Source organism: Podarcis cretensis (genome assembly GCF_951804945.1).
Source record: "Podarcis cretensis genome assembly, chromosome: 4".
NCBI classification, from domain to species: Eukaryota; Metazoa; Chordata; class Lepidosauria; order Squamata; family Lacertidae; genus Podarcis; species Podarcis cretensis.
The window spans coordinates 67863959-67882586 of NC_137173.1; the positions used below are offsets into that span (position 1 = coordinate 67863959).

General features: G+C 43.0%; 2 protein-coding genes across 3 annotated transcripts in view; both read left to right on the top strand.

Annotated features, from left to right (window-relative positions):
* Positions 1–2678, top strand: part of PIR (pirin) — a 31237-nt gene extending 28559 nt beyond the window's left edge. For both annotated transcript variants that reach the window (XM_079973040.1, XM_079973041.1), the window contains exons 9-10: positions 467–533; positions 2316–2678. In XM_079973040.1, coding sequence (XP_079829166.1) covers positions 467–533; positions 2316–2431 — 183 coding nt within the window. In that variant the 3' untranslated portion in view covers positions 2432–2678. The remainder of the gene's footprint in view (positions 1–466; positions 534–2315) is intronic.
* A 327-nt stretch (positions 2679–3005) lies between these two features.
* VEGFD (vascular endothelial growth factor D) lies at positions 3006–16925 on the top strand. The gene is made up of 7 exons (XM_079972971.1): positions 3006–3614; positions 9412–9622; positions 12432–12622; positions 13216–13364; positions 14551–14648; positions 15761–15956; positions 16252–16925. The coding sequence occupies exons 1-7, from the start codon at positions 3531–3533 to the stop codon at positions 16376–16378; spliced, it is 1056 nt and encodes a 351-aa protein (XP_079829097.1). The 5' UTR covers positions 3006–3530; the 3' UTR covers positions 16379–16925.
* Positions 16926–18628: the final 1703 nt, after the last annotated feature.

Genomic DNA, 18628 nt, shown 5'->3' on the forward strand with positions numbered 1-18628 from the left:
ATGACCTGCTCATTTGGGTTTCACGCTGACTTGCTTGCAGAAAACTTACCAAGAGGTTAGATTGTACCTGGTCTTTATTGAGCATTGATTCTGGTTTTTTTGTGGGGCAGTTATACTGCATCCACCCTGATTTGCTTGGTGTTTATTCGCCTTCCCACTAACCATTTGTTCAGCCCACATGGAGAGGCCATGGGTCATCACTTGGGACAAGCGCTGGCTCATCCTTCTCCCTGAGCTTGGCAGCAGTGGGGAAAACAGCAACATTCCAGGGTCAAATCAGAAACCTGGAAGGCTCTCATAATTCTGGGACTGTCCCTGGAAAGTCGGGACACTTGGAGGGTATGCTGAGGCACCACACTTGTGATCTACTGTATTGTAATTTGCTCCTGCTTTGGGTATCTAATCTCAAAAATCTCAAAATGTAATTTATATGCTGCTGATGGATGCTTTCTGCTCATCCTTTTAGGATCCTGAAGTGAGCCATTTTGTCTTGGTGGCTGGGGAGCCCATTAAGGAACCAGTAGTGCAACATGGTAAATATCTGTTTAACAAGTTGTCTTCTTTTTAAACAAATGGGGCATACAGAACGTGTTTTCATCTTCAACCTCAGTCGTTTATTCTGGAATATCTCCCCCTGCCCTTCTGTTGAAAAGTCCACAGCTGAACATCAGTGACTTGCTGCTTTGGCCTTCCACTGGTATTTATAGGGATATGCCCTATTTGTAAATCACTGTATTTGAGAGGCCTTGCTTGGAATCTTTTGTTACAGTTGTGTTTTGCTCTTGGAAAAACAGGCTGTGGTTTGAGCAGTCAGATCATTCAGATTATTTCCCAATAAATTTTTGAAAAGAAGTGCATAAACGTTGGAAAGCAAAGTACGTACAGTGGTACCTCGGGTTAAGTACTTAATTCGTTCCGGAGGTCCGTTCTTAACCTGAAACTGTTCTTAACCTGAAGCAGCACTTTAGCTAATGGGGCCTCCTGCTGCTCCTGCACTGCCAGAGCCCGATTTCTGTTCTTATCCTGAAGCAAAGTTCTTAACCTGAAACACTATTTCTGGGTTAGCGGAGTGTGTAACCTGAAGCGTATGTAACCTGAAGCATCTGTAATCCGAGGTACCACTGTAAATAAATGTTACCAGCCTCCTAGCAAAGGGACTCAAAGCTGCCAGGCCTTGCCATTGTTACTAGTTATATCTTACCATCATTGCACAAAGCTACTGGCAGGCAAAATGTGAGAAAGGGAGGACGGGTTTGGTGGAGAAGAACCGAGACTGTTACTCCCATGGAATTTCAGTAACTTGCTTACCATCTTCAGAGCCATCTGCATTGATGCAGTGCTGTACATGGCACATAAATGCATGGGTGGGGATGGCTATGAACGACAATGTGAATAATGTTGTGTATGTGTTAGTTGGGTTGAGTCCATGCATTCCTGCAAGTAAATACATGATGTATGAGTGCGTATGATCTCGATGCACACACATGTAAAGTGACTGAGAACTTTCGTGTGCTGTGGCCTGAGGGGGGACCCTCGGCTTCACCTGAATCTGTAGGCCTTTGTCTGTGAGTGTCTGTGGAAACAGTTCTAGAGAAGACTTGAAGGTTGGAAGCAATGTGTCCCTCCCTCTGCCTTGCTCTGCCCTCTCAACCAGATGCAAAACGTGGCAAACTCCTCCATCATTTACAGCATGGTGGCTAACAGTCTGTGGTACAAGGGCCACAGTCACCCATGGCCAGTCCATCAGGGGCTGCATACAAGCAGTGGGTGTGCTCACCCCACAGCCCTCCTCCTTATCAACCAACCAGTCTGATGACCAGGGAGGGGACAGTTTGCATCCCATCAGGGCGCTGTGCTCCACCCACATGTCTACCTCATTTCCCCCTCTTTCTGTTGCAGTGGCCAAAATCAGTGGGGTCAGGGGGCAGATGAGGCACCCAAAGTATTGATTAGCTGCCCCTGATTTATAGAGTCAGATCTTCCCCTTCCACCACTAGCATGTGTGGAATCCCCAAGATTTCCCTTTAATGTGAAGAAGGGAAGAGAAGAACCTGCCGTCAAATGCTATTGAGCAATCCTTGCTCAATTGCTCACTCAGCAATCCTTTGCTCACTCAGGATTGCTCACTCAGCAATCCTTTGATGCAGTGCAACCTCTATGCCAACCTTCAACACAGCTGAGCCCTTGGGAATGAATCTGGGGACCAAAAAGGAGGAGAAAGGAGAAGGAATGAGATGCAAATTGAATTCATCTACAGAAAGCCTAAAGCCCGGAATAATTAAATACTATCCTGAATTTTGCAATTTATATCTTAGGTCCATTTGTGATGAATACACAGGAAGAAATTCAACAAGCCTTTAATGACTTTAGAAATGCAAGAAATGGATTTGAGAGAGCCACCACTTGGAAATCAAAGATTGGAAACAAATGACGTGGGGTAGCAGAACCCAGGCTGATTGCCTTTTTAAAAATAAGTGTGCAGCTGTACACCTTGATCTTTACTGCATTTACTGATTCCATTTGCTTCATTAGTACTGATCATGCGGGTTTGCCACATAGAGCCAAAGTTAGCTATTAAGAGTGTCGTAGATGGGTACAGCTGCATTTTTATTACTCTCAGATATACATGATATATAAACATTCTGTTTATCTGTAATAAAAAGCGTTTTCATCTAAAACGTACAGTCTCATGCCCTTTCTTTGTAAAAGCACTGTTTTAATAAATGAAATGGTTTTGTCAAAATCCTTACAACACAGAAAATGTAAAGGAAAGCGGGGTGTGTGTGTGTCTGTGTGTGTGTAGCTGTAGGAGTGCACCTATTGTAGTATGTATACTTTGTAAGACCATGTGCTGAAGTTTCATGTTTCAGGTAATACCTTTTAAAATAATGGTGGCACACATTGCATCAGTTAGTTTAGTAAATGCTACACCATTGGTAGGGACAGAATGGGATAGGAGCCAACATGTGACTCTTGTTTTCTGCCAGTGTCTGTATCAGATTTAAGACGCAGGCTTCTGCAGGCTTCCATGAAGGCTGTGAAAAAAAGTTTCAATACAGAGAGTTGGATTACAGCTCTCTCTAGCTCAAAGCATCGGCCGTTCTACTGCCGTCTTAAAAGGAAGCTTGTAACATGGAGCACCAAACCCCCTCAGCAGATTTTAACCTTTCCTGGACCACGAATTAATATTGAGTTTCTCTTTGTGTCCAGGTGGGAGATGGATTGATTATTTTTTTTAATAGACTGGGACCTGTAGTTGCCTGCTTCTGGAAATATTTTTTAACTTTTGTATTTTTATATCTAAAAAGTACCTACAAGAAAGAGATGACATTGTTTAAGTGAATTTTACTCTTTTTTTTTAACTGTGCTGTTTACATCTTGTGTATACACTTTAAGTTTACGTGGAGAGTAAGATTCTGGGTATGCATTTTTAAAAATATTAGCAGTTTGTAGAGAAATGAATTTCGAAACGTTCTTCTCCAGCTGTGTGACTTCAACTATATAGCAAAGTGTGGACGTCAACCACAAGGATGTACAAGCCGTGGACAACTGTAAACATATTTATAGTGTCTTTTCTACATCTGCTGCAAGGTTCTGAACATGGATCTGTAAAGGTAAGTGGGCTTTATTTTAGAATTGTCTGCATCAATAGGAGTCTCGAGACCACATGGGTTTTCCTGTCTGAAACGATCTTTGGACTACAGTGGCACCTTTTAAAGTTCTTTCTGGGGTGACTCTTAAGTATTGCATAAATAAACAACTTTGACACATGTAATACCGTCAGAGAAGATTTAACAGCACGGTCCAGCCAATTTAAGCATTTTTCTGACCTGCCAGATTTCCAAGGGGAAGACTAAAGTGCATGTTCAACTAACCCACTGAAATAAATAGTATTTAACTTTTGGCTGACTTCTGTCTTAAGGAGTATATAGAAAACAGTAATGTAATGAATCTACATTCACAGCTGATTGATACTTTTCTTTTTTGGCCACTTAAAATATATATTGTGTTAAACGATAATTCATTTTCAGCGGTGGCACATGACCAAATGGGAACCTTTTTGAGAATTCCAGTATGACAGAACTTTTTGCAATAACATATCCTTCTCTTAAAATTTTCACCCTCAGTCAGTGCTTTTGCTGCATCTCTCCAAACAATTTGTGCATTAGCTGTAAGCCTTCCCTTTCTTTGGCAAGATTAGGAAAGTTGTCTTTTTGACCTATCAGTCACTCTGTTTTTGCACGGATCCACTTTAAAAATAATTAGGTTTTAAATACTGTTCCCAAATAACGTATTTGCTACTGCCCTTTAATATCTAGTTCCTAGAAGTTTTTGTCATTCCAGGACATTGTCAAATGTTTGTGTGTGATTAGAGAAACACCTTACTGCTGTATAATGTACCAATCCAGTCTGAATAATTAAGGCTGAATTCCTATATGGTTTGAGAAGTAATTCTTTGCCAGATCTGATATGAGAAATGCCTTCTAAGGTTGGTTCATGGTGTAAGCTTTCAAAAGATAATATTCTAGCCTCCCTTACAACTTCATTGTGTAAATAGCATATTTACGAGACTTTGAAAGTTTAGAAAAGGCATCAGTGTTCCTCATTTCCTTAACTTGTTACATTCTACTGTTAGCTCCTTCAGTAAATCAGAAAACTGAATTGAAGATTCAAGCAAGAATCCTGTTATGTTCAAATTAACGGGGGTGGGAAGGGGAATGCAACTGCTGGCATTTGGCAAAAATGTGAATCAGCCAGGCCCCAGGGTATTTCTGCAGTACAATGATATAATGCCAATTATATTGCAGAAGCAACATGGATATACTGTGTAGGTCAAACTAAAAAGAGAGAGAGGGTAATCATTACTTCGTGCTAGAGTAGAAGTCAGCCTTTCTGGTATCCTCCATGAAATGATTTCCTTTTATCTTATCAAAATGCTTTTACTGTTAATAAAATTAAGGCTGCAAACTTATGCTATGCATAATTGCTTGGGAGTGGGCTCCACTGTTGACTGTCCTTGCATAAGGATTGGGCTGCCAATGATTTCTACATAGGAATGAGAAAAGGCTACTTTGTGCTTTCTGTTAAATCTCCGGAGGTTTTGAAATCGTTTTTTTTACACCAATTACCTATTATTTGCTGATTTTTCTATAGTTTGGAATATATTTCAGCTGATGCAATTCTATACCTGCCTACTCAGAAGAAAGCCCCGTTGAATTGCAGGGGGCTTATTTCCAGGTCAGTGAGTACAGAATTGCAGCCTGTGGCTCAAAAGTGCTATGAAACATTTTGAGCGGCAGGTTATTCTAAATCTCAGCGACATCAAGCAGCTCTTCTTTCATGTAGAACTATGGGCAGCTTGGTGTGAAGTAGACTGATGGACTGGACTGGCTTTACTATCCTCTTGGCAGGGATCTTATGCTACAGAGAAGAGCCCAAGCTTAAATTATGTCCTTTCTGTAGGGCAAGTGCCTTGAAACACCTATGTGCAGAATTCCCTTTAAGAACATAAGAAGATCCCTGCTGGATCACACCCCAAGACTCATCTGGTCTGCCTTTGGGGGACCCTGTTTTAAAATTTCCCAGCAGTGTATGGCAAAAAGTGTTGGTTTCCCTCACCGTATCATATTACAACAGCAGTGTGTGTGTGTGTGTGTGTGTGTGTGTGTGTGAGAGAGAGAGAGAGAGAGAGATTTCCTGAACTTAACACAATGACTGTAACCTGCCTAATTAACATGGGCTTGGTCCCAGTATGGCAGCAAGTTGAAGCCTGTGTTTCATTAGACAAAGAGAGGATCTGCCTGTGTGTGTGGCGTAAGGCCAGAGAGGTGTTGGAGTTTAAATACAGCTCGGTGCTGCGTACCTGAATCAGTCAAGTCCAGCGGGAGTGCCTATATAGTTGGCCTCTCTCTTATGTATTGTTGCTGTTCCTGTAGCCCCCAGATGCTGGGCTAGGCACTCAACTCCATCACTTCACAAAAGGCCAGATACTGCGCCTTCTGGGAAAGAAGAGGAACCATTGCTTTGGCAGTGCCCCTGACCTGTAAAGACAGCTGCTCTGGTTTGGCCCAATTCAAGCAGAGCTCCTCCCACAGGCTTGGGCCAATAGATGGAGAGACCACAGAGGAAGTTTTGGAAGAGGTTGGTATGAGCTTGGAGAGACAGAACAATGCCTCTCTTGTTGGGTAGGGAGAGTAGCCAGCAGACACTGGGTGGGAGAAAGTGGAATTTAATCATCTCCAGGAAGCAGCAAGGCAGAAGAAACACTGTGTGTGTGTGTGTGTAGAGGCTCTTGTCTGGGCAAAGTAGCTTCAGGGTTCTCCCCTCTTAGCATTTGTGAACCTAATGAAAGGCAGTGACACCCAGGGCCGGCCCACCCATGAGGCAAGGTGAGGCGATTGCCTCAAGTGGAAGGATCCATAGCGGTAGAGAATCCCAATGTAGATCTTTATCCCACCCCACCCCCCATTTCCAATGTCGCTCTTCACTCCCCACTTCTTCCCTGATTCCAAGCAGGAGTTCAGAACCAATGTCCAGGCTTTCCTTTGACCAAAGCCAGGATGTTTGTGGTAAATCTCCATCTGTCTTAAAAAGGTACTTGACCCTATGGACGTGTGCACTGAGCAAAGAAGATTCAGGCTGTTTATTGAGAGGTTTTTTTTCTCCCAGACAGATATTCCAGAAAGAGCTATGAGGGGAAGTTTGGCAAAGCCAAATCTGAAGAGCAGGTGCTGTAAGAGACGGTTTCTTCAAGATGTTTCTTCTGCCCTAGGGGAGAAGGAAGCACTATTTTTCAGGGATCCAAATCTGACTTCCAGGCTTGGATAGTCAAGTGGCCCATTTTTTATTTTTTATTTGTATGCAGTTTTGACTAATGTATTCATTTTTGCAAACAGTGCCCCCACATTATCATTTTTGTCCCCCCCCCCACTAATATATTCATTTTATGCACACCTTCCCCTTAAGTATGCTTTGTTGTAAACATAGTTTGGTGGGAATTCAGAATAACTCGGTCGGTAGAGCATGAGACTCTTAATCTCAGAGTCATGGGTTCAAGCCTCACACTGGGCAAAATATTCCTGAATTGCAGGGGTTTGGACTAAATGACCCTTGTGGTCCGTTCTAACTCTACAGTTCTATGGAGTGCTGCATCACAAAATTCAGGTAAGTACGAATTTTAAAGGATGTCTGTGTTTTAGTTCTTTTATTGTTTCAGAAAGTGAAAACTTGATAGTTTCACCTTTAAATGTGCACTGAATTTAATTTCTGCTCCCATCTCTAGGTGGCCAGCTATCACACCCTGCTCTAACCCAGTAAATAGCCAGGCCACCTCAACACAGCTCAACTGATTAGCCATGGGGATATTCTCTATGTACATGCCTGCTTAATTAGCAAAATTTGAGAGATGAGAGATCAAGCTTATTTTTCATTTAATACAGCAATTGGAAACACAGCCCAATGTTCCAGGGCTACCGCCACAAATTACATTTCATGGCATGTGCCGTGAATATTTATTTCCTCAGGAGTTAAGAAATTTTGTAAAGTACACATGTTGTCAATGAACATATTTATTGGCTTTCTGAACCCTCTGCTCCTTTCAATTCCTTGTGACTAAAAGTCATGATGAGCTACAGTTTCTACATAAAATAAATGTGGTCACAATATTCCGGAAAATTGATCCCATCAATTCTCCTGGGGAGTGCCATTCTTCTTTGGTAGGTCTTGAAAGAGAGCCCTCTTTTGTTGGCTGTTACCATGCATCATCTTTTTAAAACAGCAAGAGCAGATAAAAAGCACATGTTTTTTAACATCCCACTGCATGTCCTTCATGTACTTATCACTTTGAGGGGGGAGTGGGGAAGGTAAAGGGAACTTGGAGAGCTTTATTCAGCCCATGCCTTTTTTGTTCATGAAAATGAGTAGAAAGATATGCCCTCCCTTTCCGGTGCTTCAAAGTTCACAAGAAATACAATTGTGTGTTTTACTTGGTTTTTAACAATGTGGCAAGCTGTTACAATAAATCAAAAACAGAAATCCCAAGACACAGTAGCTAGGGAATATGAGTAGCTTTCAGCTATTTTATATATTCCATTTTGGGGGGAATGTGGCTGGAGCCACCAACCAGGTTCTTTTATCTCCTGGATTGACATTTTTGGTACTGCTTGGTCATAAACCTCTTCCACGTGCCAGTGGCATGGTACTGTACCCTCTGTGTGTATGCCAGGTTAAGGAGCTTCTACAGCTTGGTTCCTGGGTTGCTTGAAAGCAAACCATGTTCCATAAATGTCCTCAAATAATTCATAATTCCCCGTGAGTCAATACTGCAGAGTGTGAAGACCACAGATGCAACTTCAGGAGACAATAGGGTCTTCTGAAATGGAGGAGAAGTCTTAAGTTCCTAAATCTACCTCCCAGTTCTTCTCTCACTGCTCTCTTGTTATATGCTGGACCCAAAGCTATGACTTGGCAGTCTCCCTGGCAACCTAATAGGGAGACACAATCTGTGTTAATGCTGTGAGCACTTCCATCTTGTGCATGCAACAGTATGCTTTACATATCAAGTTAACTGTAAAATGTTAGCCTTGGGAAAAAAGGGACATTGTTGAATGGTTTTCATGGCTACTGTAAGTCAGTTCTTGATGATTCTACTGACTGGATATATGTTTGTTTATCCCAAGGCACTTCTTGGTATGCTAGGGAAATTCTTCATATTTCTTTTCTATGATTAGTAATTCTTGATCAGATTTGAACAAGGGACAGACTCCTGACATTTTGGGTCATTTATCCAACAATATCTCAAGGAGCACCTCTCCCCTTATGAATCGACCCAGACCCTGGCAACCATGTTCGGAGGCCCTTCTTTGTGTGCCTCTTCCAGGAAAGGTCTGGAGGGTGGTAACACGAGAACAGGCCTTTTCTTTGGTGGCTCCCCATTTGTGGAATGCTCTCCCCAGGGAAGCTTATCTGGTGCCTTCATTACATATATTTGGTCATCAGGCAAAAGCATTCCTCTTCTACCAGACCCTTGGCTAATTAAACAACCAATGGCTTTTATTGCTTTTGTTGTTAGTATGCTATGTATTTTTCTGTTTTTATATTGTAAACTGTCCTGTCATGCTTGGATGAAGGGTGGTATATAAATTTAATTAATAAATAATAGAAAAACCATGGGCTGGTGATCCCATATCTGGCATCCTTTGTAACTAATTCTTTAGTTATAAACCTTAGAAAATAACACCTCCTTTAATCCAAGAGTAATTATTTAACCCAGCCTGATATATATTTTTAAGTCTATATTTTTACAGTCTGTATTACATTGGCACATTCAACAGAAATGTGTGCTCTTTGCTACCTAAGGTCTATATATGTAGGCACAGGGCTGATCTTCTGTTTCCGCCCCCTTTCTTACAGAGAACGTCACTTTCCGCCCTGGAGTGGTCAGAGCAGCAGATCAGGAAAGCTTCTAGCCTGGAAGAGCTTCTTCGCATCACCCACTCTGAGGACTGGAAGCTTTGGAAGTGCCGGCTAAAGCTTAAGGGCATGGCCAGTCTGGATTCCAGATCAGCCTCGCATCGCTCCACGAGATTTGCCGCTGCTTTCTATGATATTGAGATACTAAAAGGTAGGCTGACAGTTTATGAACTGAATATTTCTGGATCCACAGTGACATATGTCAGGTTGTTGTCTTGTTTGTACGCAGAGCTGACCCACCCATGAGGCTGGGTGAGGCAGCTGCCTCAGGTGGTATCCTGCAAGCAGCATCACCCCTCTTCCACCCCGCAGAACATCTCCTCTCCTACCAAGTTGGCGAGAGGAGAGGCATCGCTGACAAGTCAGTGGAAGATTCGTCCCCTCATTGGGCAGTGTGGTGGGGCTTTGGTTGGCTTCTCCTGAAGGGAAGAGCCAATGCTAACTCCACTGCTGGGCAGGAAGTGGAAATCAAAAAAGGCTCTTTCCTCACCACCACCCATACCCTGGTCTGATGAAGAAGACTTACAGAGTTTGCGCTCGCATCTGGGTGGGTGGGTGTGTGTGTGGCAGGGTGGCGGCTGTGAGACGTTTCTCTTTTTTGTGTGTAAGTTTTTTTTATTTGATTTTTAACAAATATAAACACATATAAAAAATAATTCAAGATCCATATATCGAGATTGCTCTGAATCTCCTGACTCCCCCCCCCCATCCCTTCCATGGGTCCTAATAATAATAATAATAATAACTGGACATCAATACTTACCCAAGTTTTAACCATCCAAATTATCCATACTTTTGCGAGATGCTTCTCCTCAGGTATCAAAAGGTCTTTGGCCACCCCTGTTTTTATATGAAAGGCAGGTTGTTATGTGTTTTTTGTGCCTCACACACACACACACACACACACACACACACTTGCTGATGGGTCTGCTCCTTGTTCATAAGGTTATGTCAGTGCTCTGAGTGATATAAGCAGGAAGCTGTCTTTTTTTAAAAAAAAAAAATTCCATTTGAAAATAAAGTAAAATAATATTTTAAGAAGTTGAAAATGGTACAGTTAGGAGTCACCATGTGTCTAGAGATGTCACAGACACTGTCCAGTATGTATTGATATAGTATAGCCACTGTACCGAAAGCATCCCACAATCGTGTTTGTGGCGCTTGTTTGGCTGGGAGGAAATGATATTTTGTCGGCAATAAAGCAATGGACTTTTTTTGCTTGGGGTGCTACCCTGGGAGAAGCTGCATGGATCCCTGGAAGGAAAGCAGAAGCCATGAAGCATTTATTCCATGATTTAATGTGCTCACCTGGAAAGGTGTCTACAAACTTGAAAATTCACACCCTGAAAAAAACAAAACCAAAAGCACTGATAGGGTGCTTGATTGAAGTTCTGAGTCTGAAGTGCAGACAGGTGTCAAACCCATTGTTGCAAGCTCTGTATCAGGCATTCTGTCTCATGTGTGCTGAATGCAATATAGGCAGTGGCCTTACATACCAAAGGAGACAAAAAAGAGGAGGAATGTCCTCTAAACCTGCTACAGACTTCTTTAGATTTTCTGCACAAAACTAGGTATTTTTCTTTGTTTCCGCTCACAACACAGTTTGAGCAACTCTGCTCTAAACAAAGCATTTTTCCACTGCAAGGAAAAATGTAAACAGACAGCAATATTTAAAAGGAATGTGCCAACAGCAGCTTGAAATGCAGAAACATTCAAATGCCTGTTTTTATTAGGTGTGCCCTGATGTAAAACACTTTATCAGCTTGGACATTGCTGGGCAGGAGCTTCTTGGACATCTGTTCTTACAAAAAAGAGGAAGAAACAGAGACTAAAACATTGGAAAGGATGCAATGGGCTCTGGTCATACCCTATGGGTGTGCTATGGCATCTGCATTTCTGTAGTTAGACCAAGGGTTGCTAACTCCTGAACTGGCTCTTATAGCTGTCCCTTTTAACAGCCGTTTGATCAGGTGACCAAAGAGCAGGTCATAATGTGTGCCGCCATGTTATGAAAAATTTCACCTGCCCGCTTTGAGCTCATCAGATATTTGCTAAAAGGTCAGGAGAAGGCCAAACATGATTCCCACCCCTTTTCTGGCCAGTTACATCAGAAGAGCTTGACTGGATCAGCCCAAGGGCCCAGTGCAGTCTAACATCCTGAACTCACAGTGACCCAACCAGATGTCTTGGAGAAACCCACAAGCAGAGCCTGAAGGTCACCATGTTCTCCTCAGTTGTGAGTCTCTGCAACTGGTATTCATAAGCTTCATGTCACCCCAAGCTGGATCCCATGATGATGTTGGATTATCAGTGTTGGGCAGCATTGTGTGATCTGGCAGATCATGAGGTTAGTTACCACGTCAGTCCTGCACCTCTTAGGGGGCTGATGATAGAATCTATCATATCTGGGTTTTACAGAACACATTGTAAAGCACAGAAAGGATAAGGGGAGAGATTATAACTACATCAGCTATGGCGGTCAGTTGGTAAAGCTCTCACCTTGATTGAAGCAATTCAGAATTGAGTATGATCCTTCTCTTTCCAAATTGCCATTTCAGAGGTGAGTGTGCATCCCTGCAGGCCAACAGGAGACCATCCAAACACAGAAAGGAAGCACAAACTGGTTTGCAGCAGTGCCAGGTTTTTGCAGGGAAAACTCATGGGAGAACCATGCCCATCAGACATGTGAGGACTGAGCATGGCCATGAAATGTTGACTGGTTCAGGGGTGGGTGGGAATGAAATACCATGGCGGAGGGAGCACTCCACTCTGCCGCATTTCATTGCACAACTCGCTTGGCTCATTTATATTAATAAACAGCAGATGTCATGATGTTGCTTTCCCCCCGTCAGAGTGCAGTGCTGCATCTCACACAGGACTCAGAGAGCAGGCCAGTGAGCTGGTGAGTCCAGTTGTGTGATGACAACTGCCGCTTTTAGAATGGCTCCCTTGTTCTCCAGTCATAGATGAGGAGTGGCAAAGGACTCAGTGCGTGCCGAGGGAGACCTGCGTGGAAGTTGCCAAAGAGCTGGGCACGGCCACCAATAAATTCTTCAAGCCTCCTTGTGTGAATGTCTACAGATGCGGAGGCTGCTGCAATGAAGAGAGCCTAAGCTGCGTGAACACCAGCACATCTTACATATCCAAAATGGTATTTGGACTTTTTTCTACTCTTCTGCAGTTTGTTTCTCCTTAACCGTCAAATCCTATGCAGGTTGACTTTGAAGCAAGCCCCTCTTAATTGAATAGACTCATAGATAGCTCTTTCCTAAGTAAGTGTGTGTAGGAAGACCAGCCACCCAATGGGGTGTCCTCTGGCGTTGAACTCCCATCAACCCTAGCTGATAGGAGTTGTAACCCAAAACACGCAGAGGACGCCATGTTTGGGAAAAACAAGGCCATGAAAGTTGCCCATAGCTATGAATCTATTCACCATGGCAGAGCAAGTGTGGCTGTCCCACATTCACTCATGTCTGTAGAACTATAGACTGCACAATGTGAAGAGGAGGACATGGCGTGAACACATGACAAGGAGCTGCAGGCTATCAAAGATTTCAAGTACATGTTAGACTCATGCTCACCGCATGTCCTTACGGGCGAATTGTAACTGAAGATTCCTAACATGAAGCTCAAGCCTCTATTTTGCTTCATTGAGCAGGAAATGTGGATGCTATTTAACAATGAGGGGAGGCTATTTAACAATGTGTTTTAATAGTGTAAAAATGCTGTATTTCATCTTTCCAGCTCTTTGAGATTTCAGTTCCTTTAACAAATGTGCCAGATCCGATTCAAGTCAAAATTGCAAACCACACCGGTTGCAAGTGCTTAACAAATGCTCAGCGCCCATCGTACACCATCATACGAAGATCTGTTCAATATCCAGAAGAGGATAGGTAAGATGGGCAGTCTTCTCTCTATCCCACTTTTTAAAAAAGATACGCAATCAGTTATGAAGCTTTTCTGAGTGTTCATGAATTGTATGCATTGTTCCAAGATCAGTGGTTATCCGATGTTTTTAAAAAGTATGTTTTTCAATGCTACAAAGAAAAGTTAATGACTACTTGGTAAAACAATGTAGAAATATGTTACATAACATATAGACTTCTCTTCTAGCAGCATTTTTTAATTACTATGGCATCTTTAATATTTACATTTTTAAAAAAGAGAGTCAAAACTGTCACAGGCAGCTGTGGCAAATTAATAAACAGCAGGCAGTTGGAATGTATCGAGGCCCCAGTTTGATGACTTAGCAAATGTAATTCCTTGAACTGTTCCTTTGACAGCAATGAGGCTTCTGGTCGAAGTTCCTAAGACACGTCTCTAAATGCAGAAGCTTCTCAACAGACTCTGAGCCCCAATACACCACGGCCATATGCCGTCTGCCTACTTAACTCAGCCTTTCCCCAACCTGGTATATTCCTGATGTTCTGGGCTGTAACTACCATCTGCTTCATCCAGCATGTTTGTGCTGGCTGGGTGCGATGAGAATTGTAGTCCAAAATATGAGGAAGGCACCAAATTGAGGAACCTTGGTTTAATGTATTTGACTAAGCGTAGGGACACGGGTGGCGCTGTGGGTTAAACCACAGAGCCTAGGGCTTGCGGTTGGTGGTTTGAATCCCCACGATGGGGTGAGCTCCCGTTGCTCGGTCCCTGCTCCTGCCAACCTAGCAGTTCAAAAGCACGAAGTGCAAGTAGATAAATAGGTACTGCTCCAACGGAAAGGTAAATGGCATTTCCGTGCGCTGCTCTGGTTTTCCAGAAGCAGCTTAGTCATGCTGGCCACATGACCCGGAAGCTGTACGCTGGCTCCCTCGGCCAATAAAGTGAGATGAGCGCCACAACCCAAGAGTCGTCCGCGACTGGACCTAATGGTCAGGGGTCCCTTTATCATTACCTTTAATTAATTTGACTAGTCCTGCCCCCAAGCTGGCTCTCAAATGCCATTTTTGCATGTATTTATTTGAATATTTATATACCACACTTCCATAAGAAATATATAACGAAGCGGTGTGTATACATCAGTTACTTTTTAAATGTGTTCTTAACATATTTATTTGGCCTTTTGTTTCTTTCTAGTTGTCCTCAAATAAACAAACTGTGTCATAGTGGCTGGATGTGGGACAGCGATAAATGTGAATGTGTTGTAGACAAAGATCGTCCTGGCAGAAGGGAAGGTATATACTAGTACTACTTATATACTCACTTTAATAGCGAAATCTGGACCAGTTAAAATAACAACATAACAACATTATGAATAACAACATTATCAAACTGGAATAGGTGGGGTGGAGGTGATTCCCGCCCCCCCACTTCTGTAACTCTGTATCCAGGAACAAAAGAGTGAATCTGGGCAGATTGGTAGTTAAAAGCATTTTGCTTTTGCTAGAATCAACTGAAATGAGAAGCTCAGTCAGACAGAAGTAACACTCCTTCATTTGAAGCAAAGCATTTGTCCTCCTCCCAGATACTCCCACCCAACTTTACATGCGCAGCGGGATTATCACCGTCGTCGTCATCATCATTATTGATTATTCTAGGCTATGTGCACCTGGAAAGATAGTAAAATCTGGGCAAGTTTCAAGAGCAATTTCCTCATGATATGGCATGAGAACCTGATGTTCAAAGCCGGTGGGAAGAAAATACTTACCAAGTGATTTCTAGCCATTGCTGAGACAAATACTGCCCCACCCCTGGGAAGAGAAGCAACTCCAGATAATTGTGATTGCAATTAATGACCTGGAACAAAAGCGCTGCACAGGAGTGCCTGGCGTGCTCTGGTCCATGGGGTCACGAAGACTCGGACATGACTAAACGACTAATCAACAACAACATATGGCTGTGTATACATCATACATCATACACATAGTGCTGCAGGGGGGAACTGCAGTTCCTAGAATACTTGGGGTGTACGGTACACTTGAAATGTATGTATATTGCTGTCATGACTTTTAAAGTCCGTATCCATACAGACTCTGTTTATTTCTGCTAGAATATCAACTTCATCATAGTTGTATTCTTTTCAAGCTGTGGATTCCATAGTTTTAACTGTAGGTTGATAGGAGTTCAGATTTCTGGACGCACAGTGCCATAAATAGTGCATTTTATAGGTTAAGTTCAAGTCTTGCTGTACACCTGCAGGATATTACCTTTGAGTGACACCCTATATCTGTGACGTATAGCGAAATGATGAGGTGCCAACATTTTCGGAAGACGGTGGGGAGTTTTATAAATCTCTCTCTCTCTCTCTTTCTCCCTCTCTCTCTCTTCCCTCCAAAACATGTGCCAGGACTCCCTCCACTTGCTGAACTTGCAATGTGTGCACCAAATATGAACTTTGATGAGGAAAATTGCGAGTGCATCTGTAAATGGAAATGCACTGGCAATTTATTTCAGAACAAAGAGAACTGCAGCTGTTACTTGTGTACAGAGAACCAAGACAGCTGCCTTCAGAAACACAAGGCGTTTAATGCAGAAACATGCAGGTAAGCCTTCCTTTACATTTGAGTTCAATGCTGCATGCTTGGTCCACACCCAGGTTGATTGATTCCCACCCCGGGTTGAAATTTGTACTAAATGATAGGGCTTGTGTAGAACGTAAATCTCCCATGTAACAAAATGATAATGAATGAAGATCCTCCATGCAATGTGGAGCCATTCTGTACCTCCCTTCCCATGATCATAATGGACATAGTTTTTTCATGCATTCCTGTACATATTCCATGGAACAGAAGTGCGCACTTACCACATTGTCTTCTCTGACTTACTGTCTTTAAATAGCTGTGAAGACAAATGCCCATTCCAAGCCAGAATGTGCCCAACTGCTCGGCCGGCATGCTCGAGGCACTGTTGCCGCCCAAGAGGGGAAAGAAGTCCTCACGGGTCCCAAAGCAGAGAAACACCATGACTGAGCTTTTGTTATCTCCTGTACTACCACTACCACACTGCTTTGCAAAGTAGCTGCCCACCATCGACTGTTAAACAATAATAATCATGGATACGGGTGGCTTTACTGCTAAAAAAATATAATTAAACTCCAGTCTGTCTTTGTTATTAAGACGACGAATGGATCTGCAAGGACATTGCCACCAGACGGCTGATATATGCTACAACAAACCTCATCCTTGTTCTGTAACGGACTACCAGAAAGACCTACATTCATTGATGTTGTATGAAAAAGAAAGTGGCATGTTAGAAGCAATGGGGATATCTTTACCAAGCAACTTTGAAATGCAGAGAATAGTTCTATGCCTTCAACCTGCTTATTGGTCATATTTTTTTTTAGACCAACTTTTTCAGGCCTTCTAAAATTTGGTTCCTTAATGCATTTAGCACTGAATGATTCGATCTACTGTCTGTCTGTGTTTTATTATTTGGGTTTATCCTAGAACTACTGTCTGATGTGCCATATTTAAAATGTATATAGAAAAATAAAGGCACCAGTTATTAATTAATATGCATTGACGTGTATAATTTCTATTGCAGGCTTGGTCAGAAGGAAAGAACTAGAGGTTTTCATGTGCATCCTTTCATTCCATACACATGGCATAAAAGTGTCCCCCCACTCCTGCTTTTTAAAGAATGTTCTACCACTCATGTGGTAAGACTTGGGGTGAAGCTAAATGCTATTCCTGTGGCAGGGGATTTTTAATTTGATGCTAGGGAGAAGGAGGGGAGGTTTCACACTTCCCTCCAGATGTAATCCTCTCCAAAATCACTCATCTGCATTGCAATTAGCCTTCTTATTACTTTACACCCTGCTCCCAAAGGAGCCTAGGATGGCTTCTAAGAGATGCAACAATAAAATTACCTTAAAAACAATTCCAGTACAGATGCAGATGAGGAAAGACCTCAACTTAACAGGAGGGAAGGTCTTAAGCAGGCACTGAGAAGGCATCAAAAATGGCACCTTCCTAATATTCAAGGGGAGGGAATTCCAAAGGGAAGGCGCCACGGCACTAAGGCTTGATTCTTCCATTGTGTGGAAGGGACTTGCTGATAACAGTGGTATTTACAGGAGGCCCTCTCTCACCTGTGTGAGTGATCACTTGGATATATACGGGCCGAGGCCATAAGGAGAATAATGCAGTAGATCAGGACTATGTCATGTGGGGATGGCAGCTTGAACCTTTTGCCTCCATCCCAGCCATGATCGGAATTGGATCCCACTCCCACCCCCAAGTCTGCTATTTGCAGTTGGACGGAAATCTCCCTGGGTCTGCTGGGAGCTGAAGTCCAGCATGAATGGGCACAGGTTCCTTGCCTCTGGTTTAAAGGTTTGGTGGCTGAGAAAGTCAGCACTGTGTTTTTCAAATACTAGCTTCTTTAAGGGAAAGGATTGTATCTTAGTAGTAAGGCACAGTAGTAAGACCCCTAGGTATAGGGCGATAAATAAATTCAATAAATAAAGAATAAAATGTACCAAATGTAACAGGTTCAATTCTGGCATCACTAAAGAAGGCTGGGGAAAAACAAGTACTAAGCCTTTCCCCCCTCACAAAGTGGTTTGACATTTGTCCAAATGGTTCTCTTTCTCCATAAGACTCACTTGTGATGAGGTGGATGGGGGAGTTAAATGCAATTTGGAAAATGGCTTTCGCAGAATGACAACTTTTGGGACCTGAAATTCATGCAATGATAATGGCTTGCAATTTTTTTGCAGTAGCTTGCAGCAAATTATCATATATGGGCTAATCTCCTTTTGGTGTTAAGGGCAATTAACTGACCACTTTCATTAATGTCTTGTGGATGTAAATTGGTCTAGACTACATAAGCAGGCATAAACCTTTCTTTAGGGACGCAGGTGGCGCTGTGGGTTAAAGCCTCAGCGCCTAGGACTTGCCGATCGAAAGGTCGGCGGTTCGAATCCCTGCGGCGGGGTGCGCTCCCGCTGCTCGGTCCCAGCGCCTGCCAACCTAGCAGTTCGAAAGCACCTCCGGGTGCAAGTAGATAAATAGGGACCGCTTACCAGCGGGAAGGTAAACGGCGTTTCCGTGTGCGGCTCTGGCTCGCCAGATGCAGCTTTGTCACGCTGGCCACGTGACCCGGAAGTGTCTCCGGACAGCGCTGGCCCCTGGCCTCTTGAGTGAGATGGGCGCACAACCCCAGAGTCTGTCAAGACTGGCCCATACGGGCAGGGGTACCTTTACCTTTTTTA

Excerpts from the sequence above, each read along its gene's own strand:
- VEGFD (XM_079972971.1), top strand. The coding sequence starts at position 3,531 with ATGTACAAGCCGTGGACAACTGTAAACATATTTATAGTGTCTTTTCTA. Across the intron at positions 13,365-14,550 it reads CAATATCCAGAAGAGGATAG|TTGTCCTCAAATAAACAAAC; the intron begins GTAAGATGGGCA and ends GTTTCTTTCTAG. Across the intron at positions 15,957-16,251 it reads TTTAATGCAGAAACATGCAG|CTGTGAAGACAAATGCCCAT; the intron begins GTAAGCCTTCCT and ends GTCTTTAAATAG.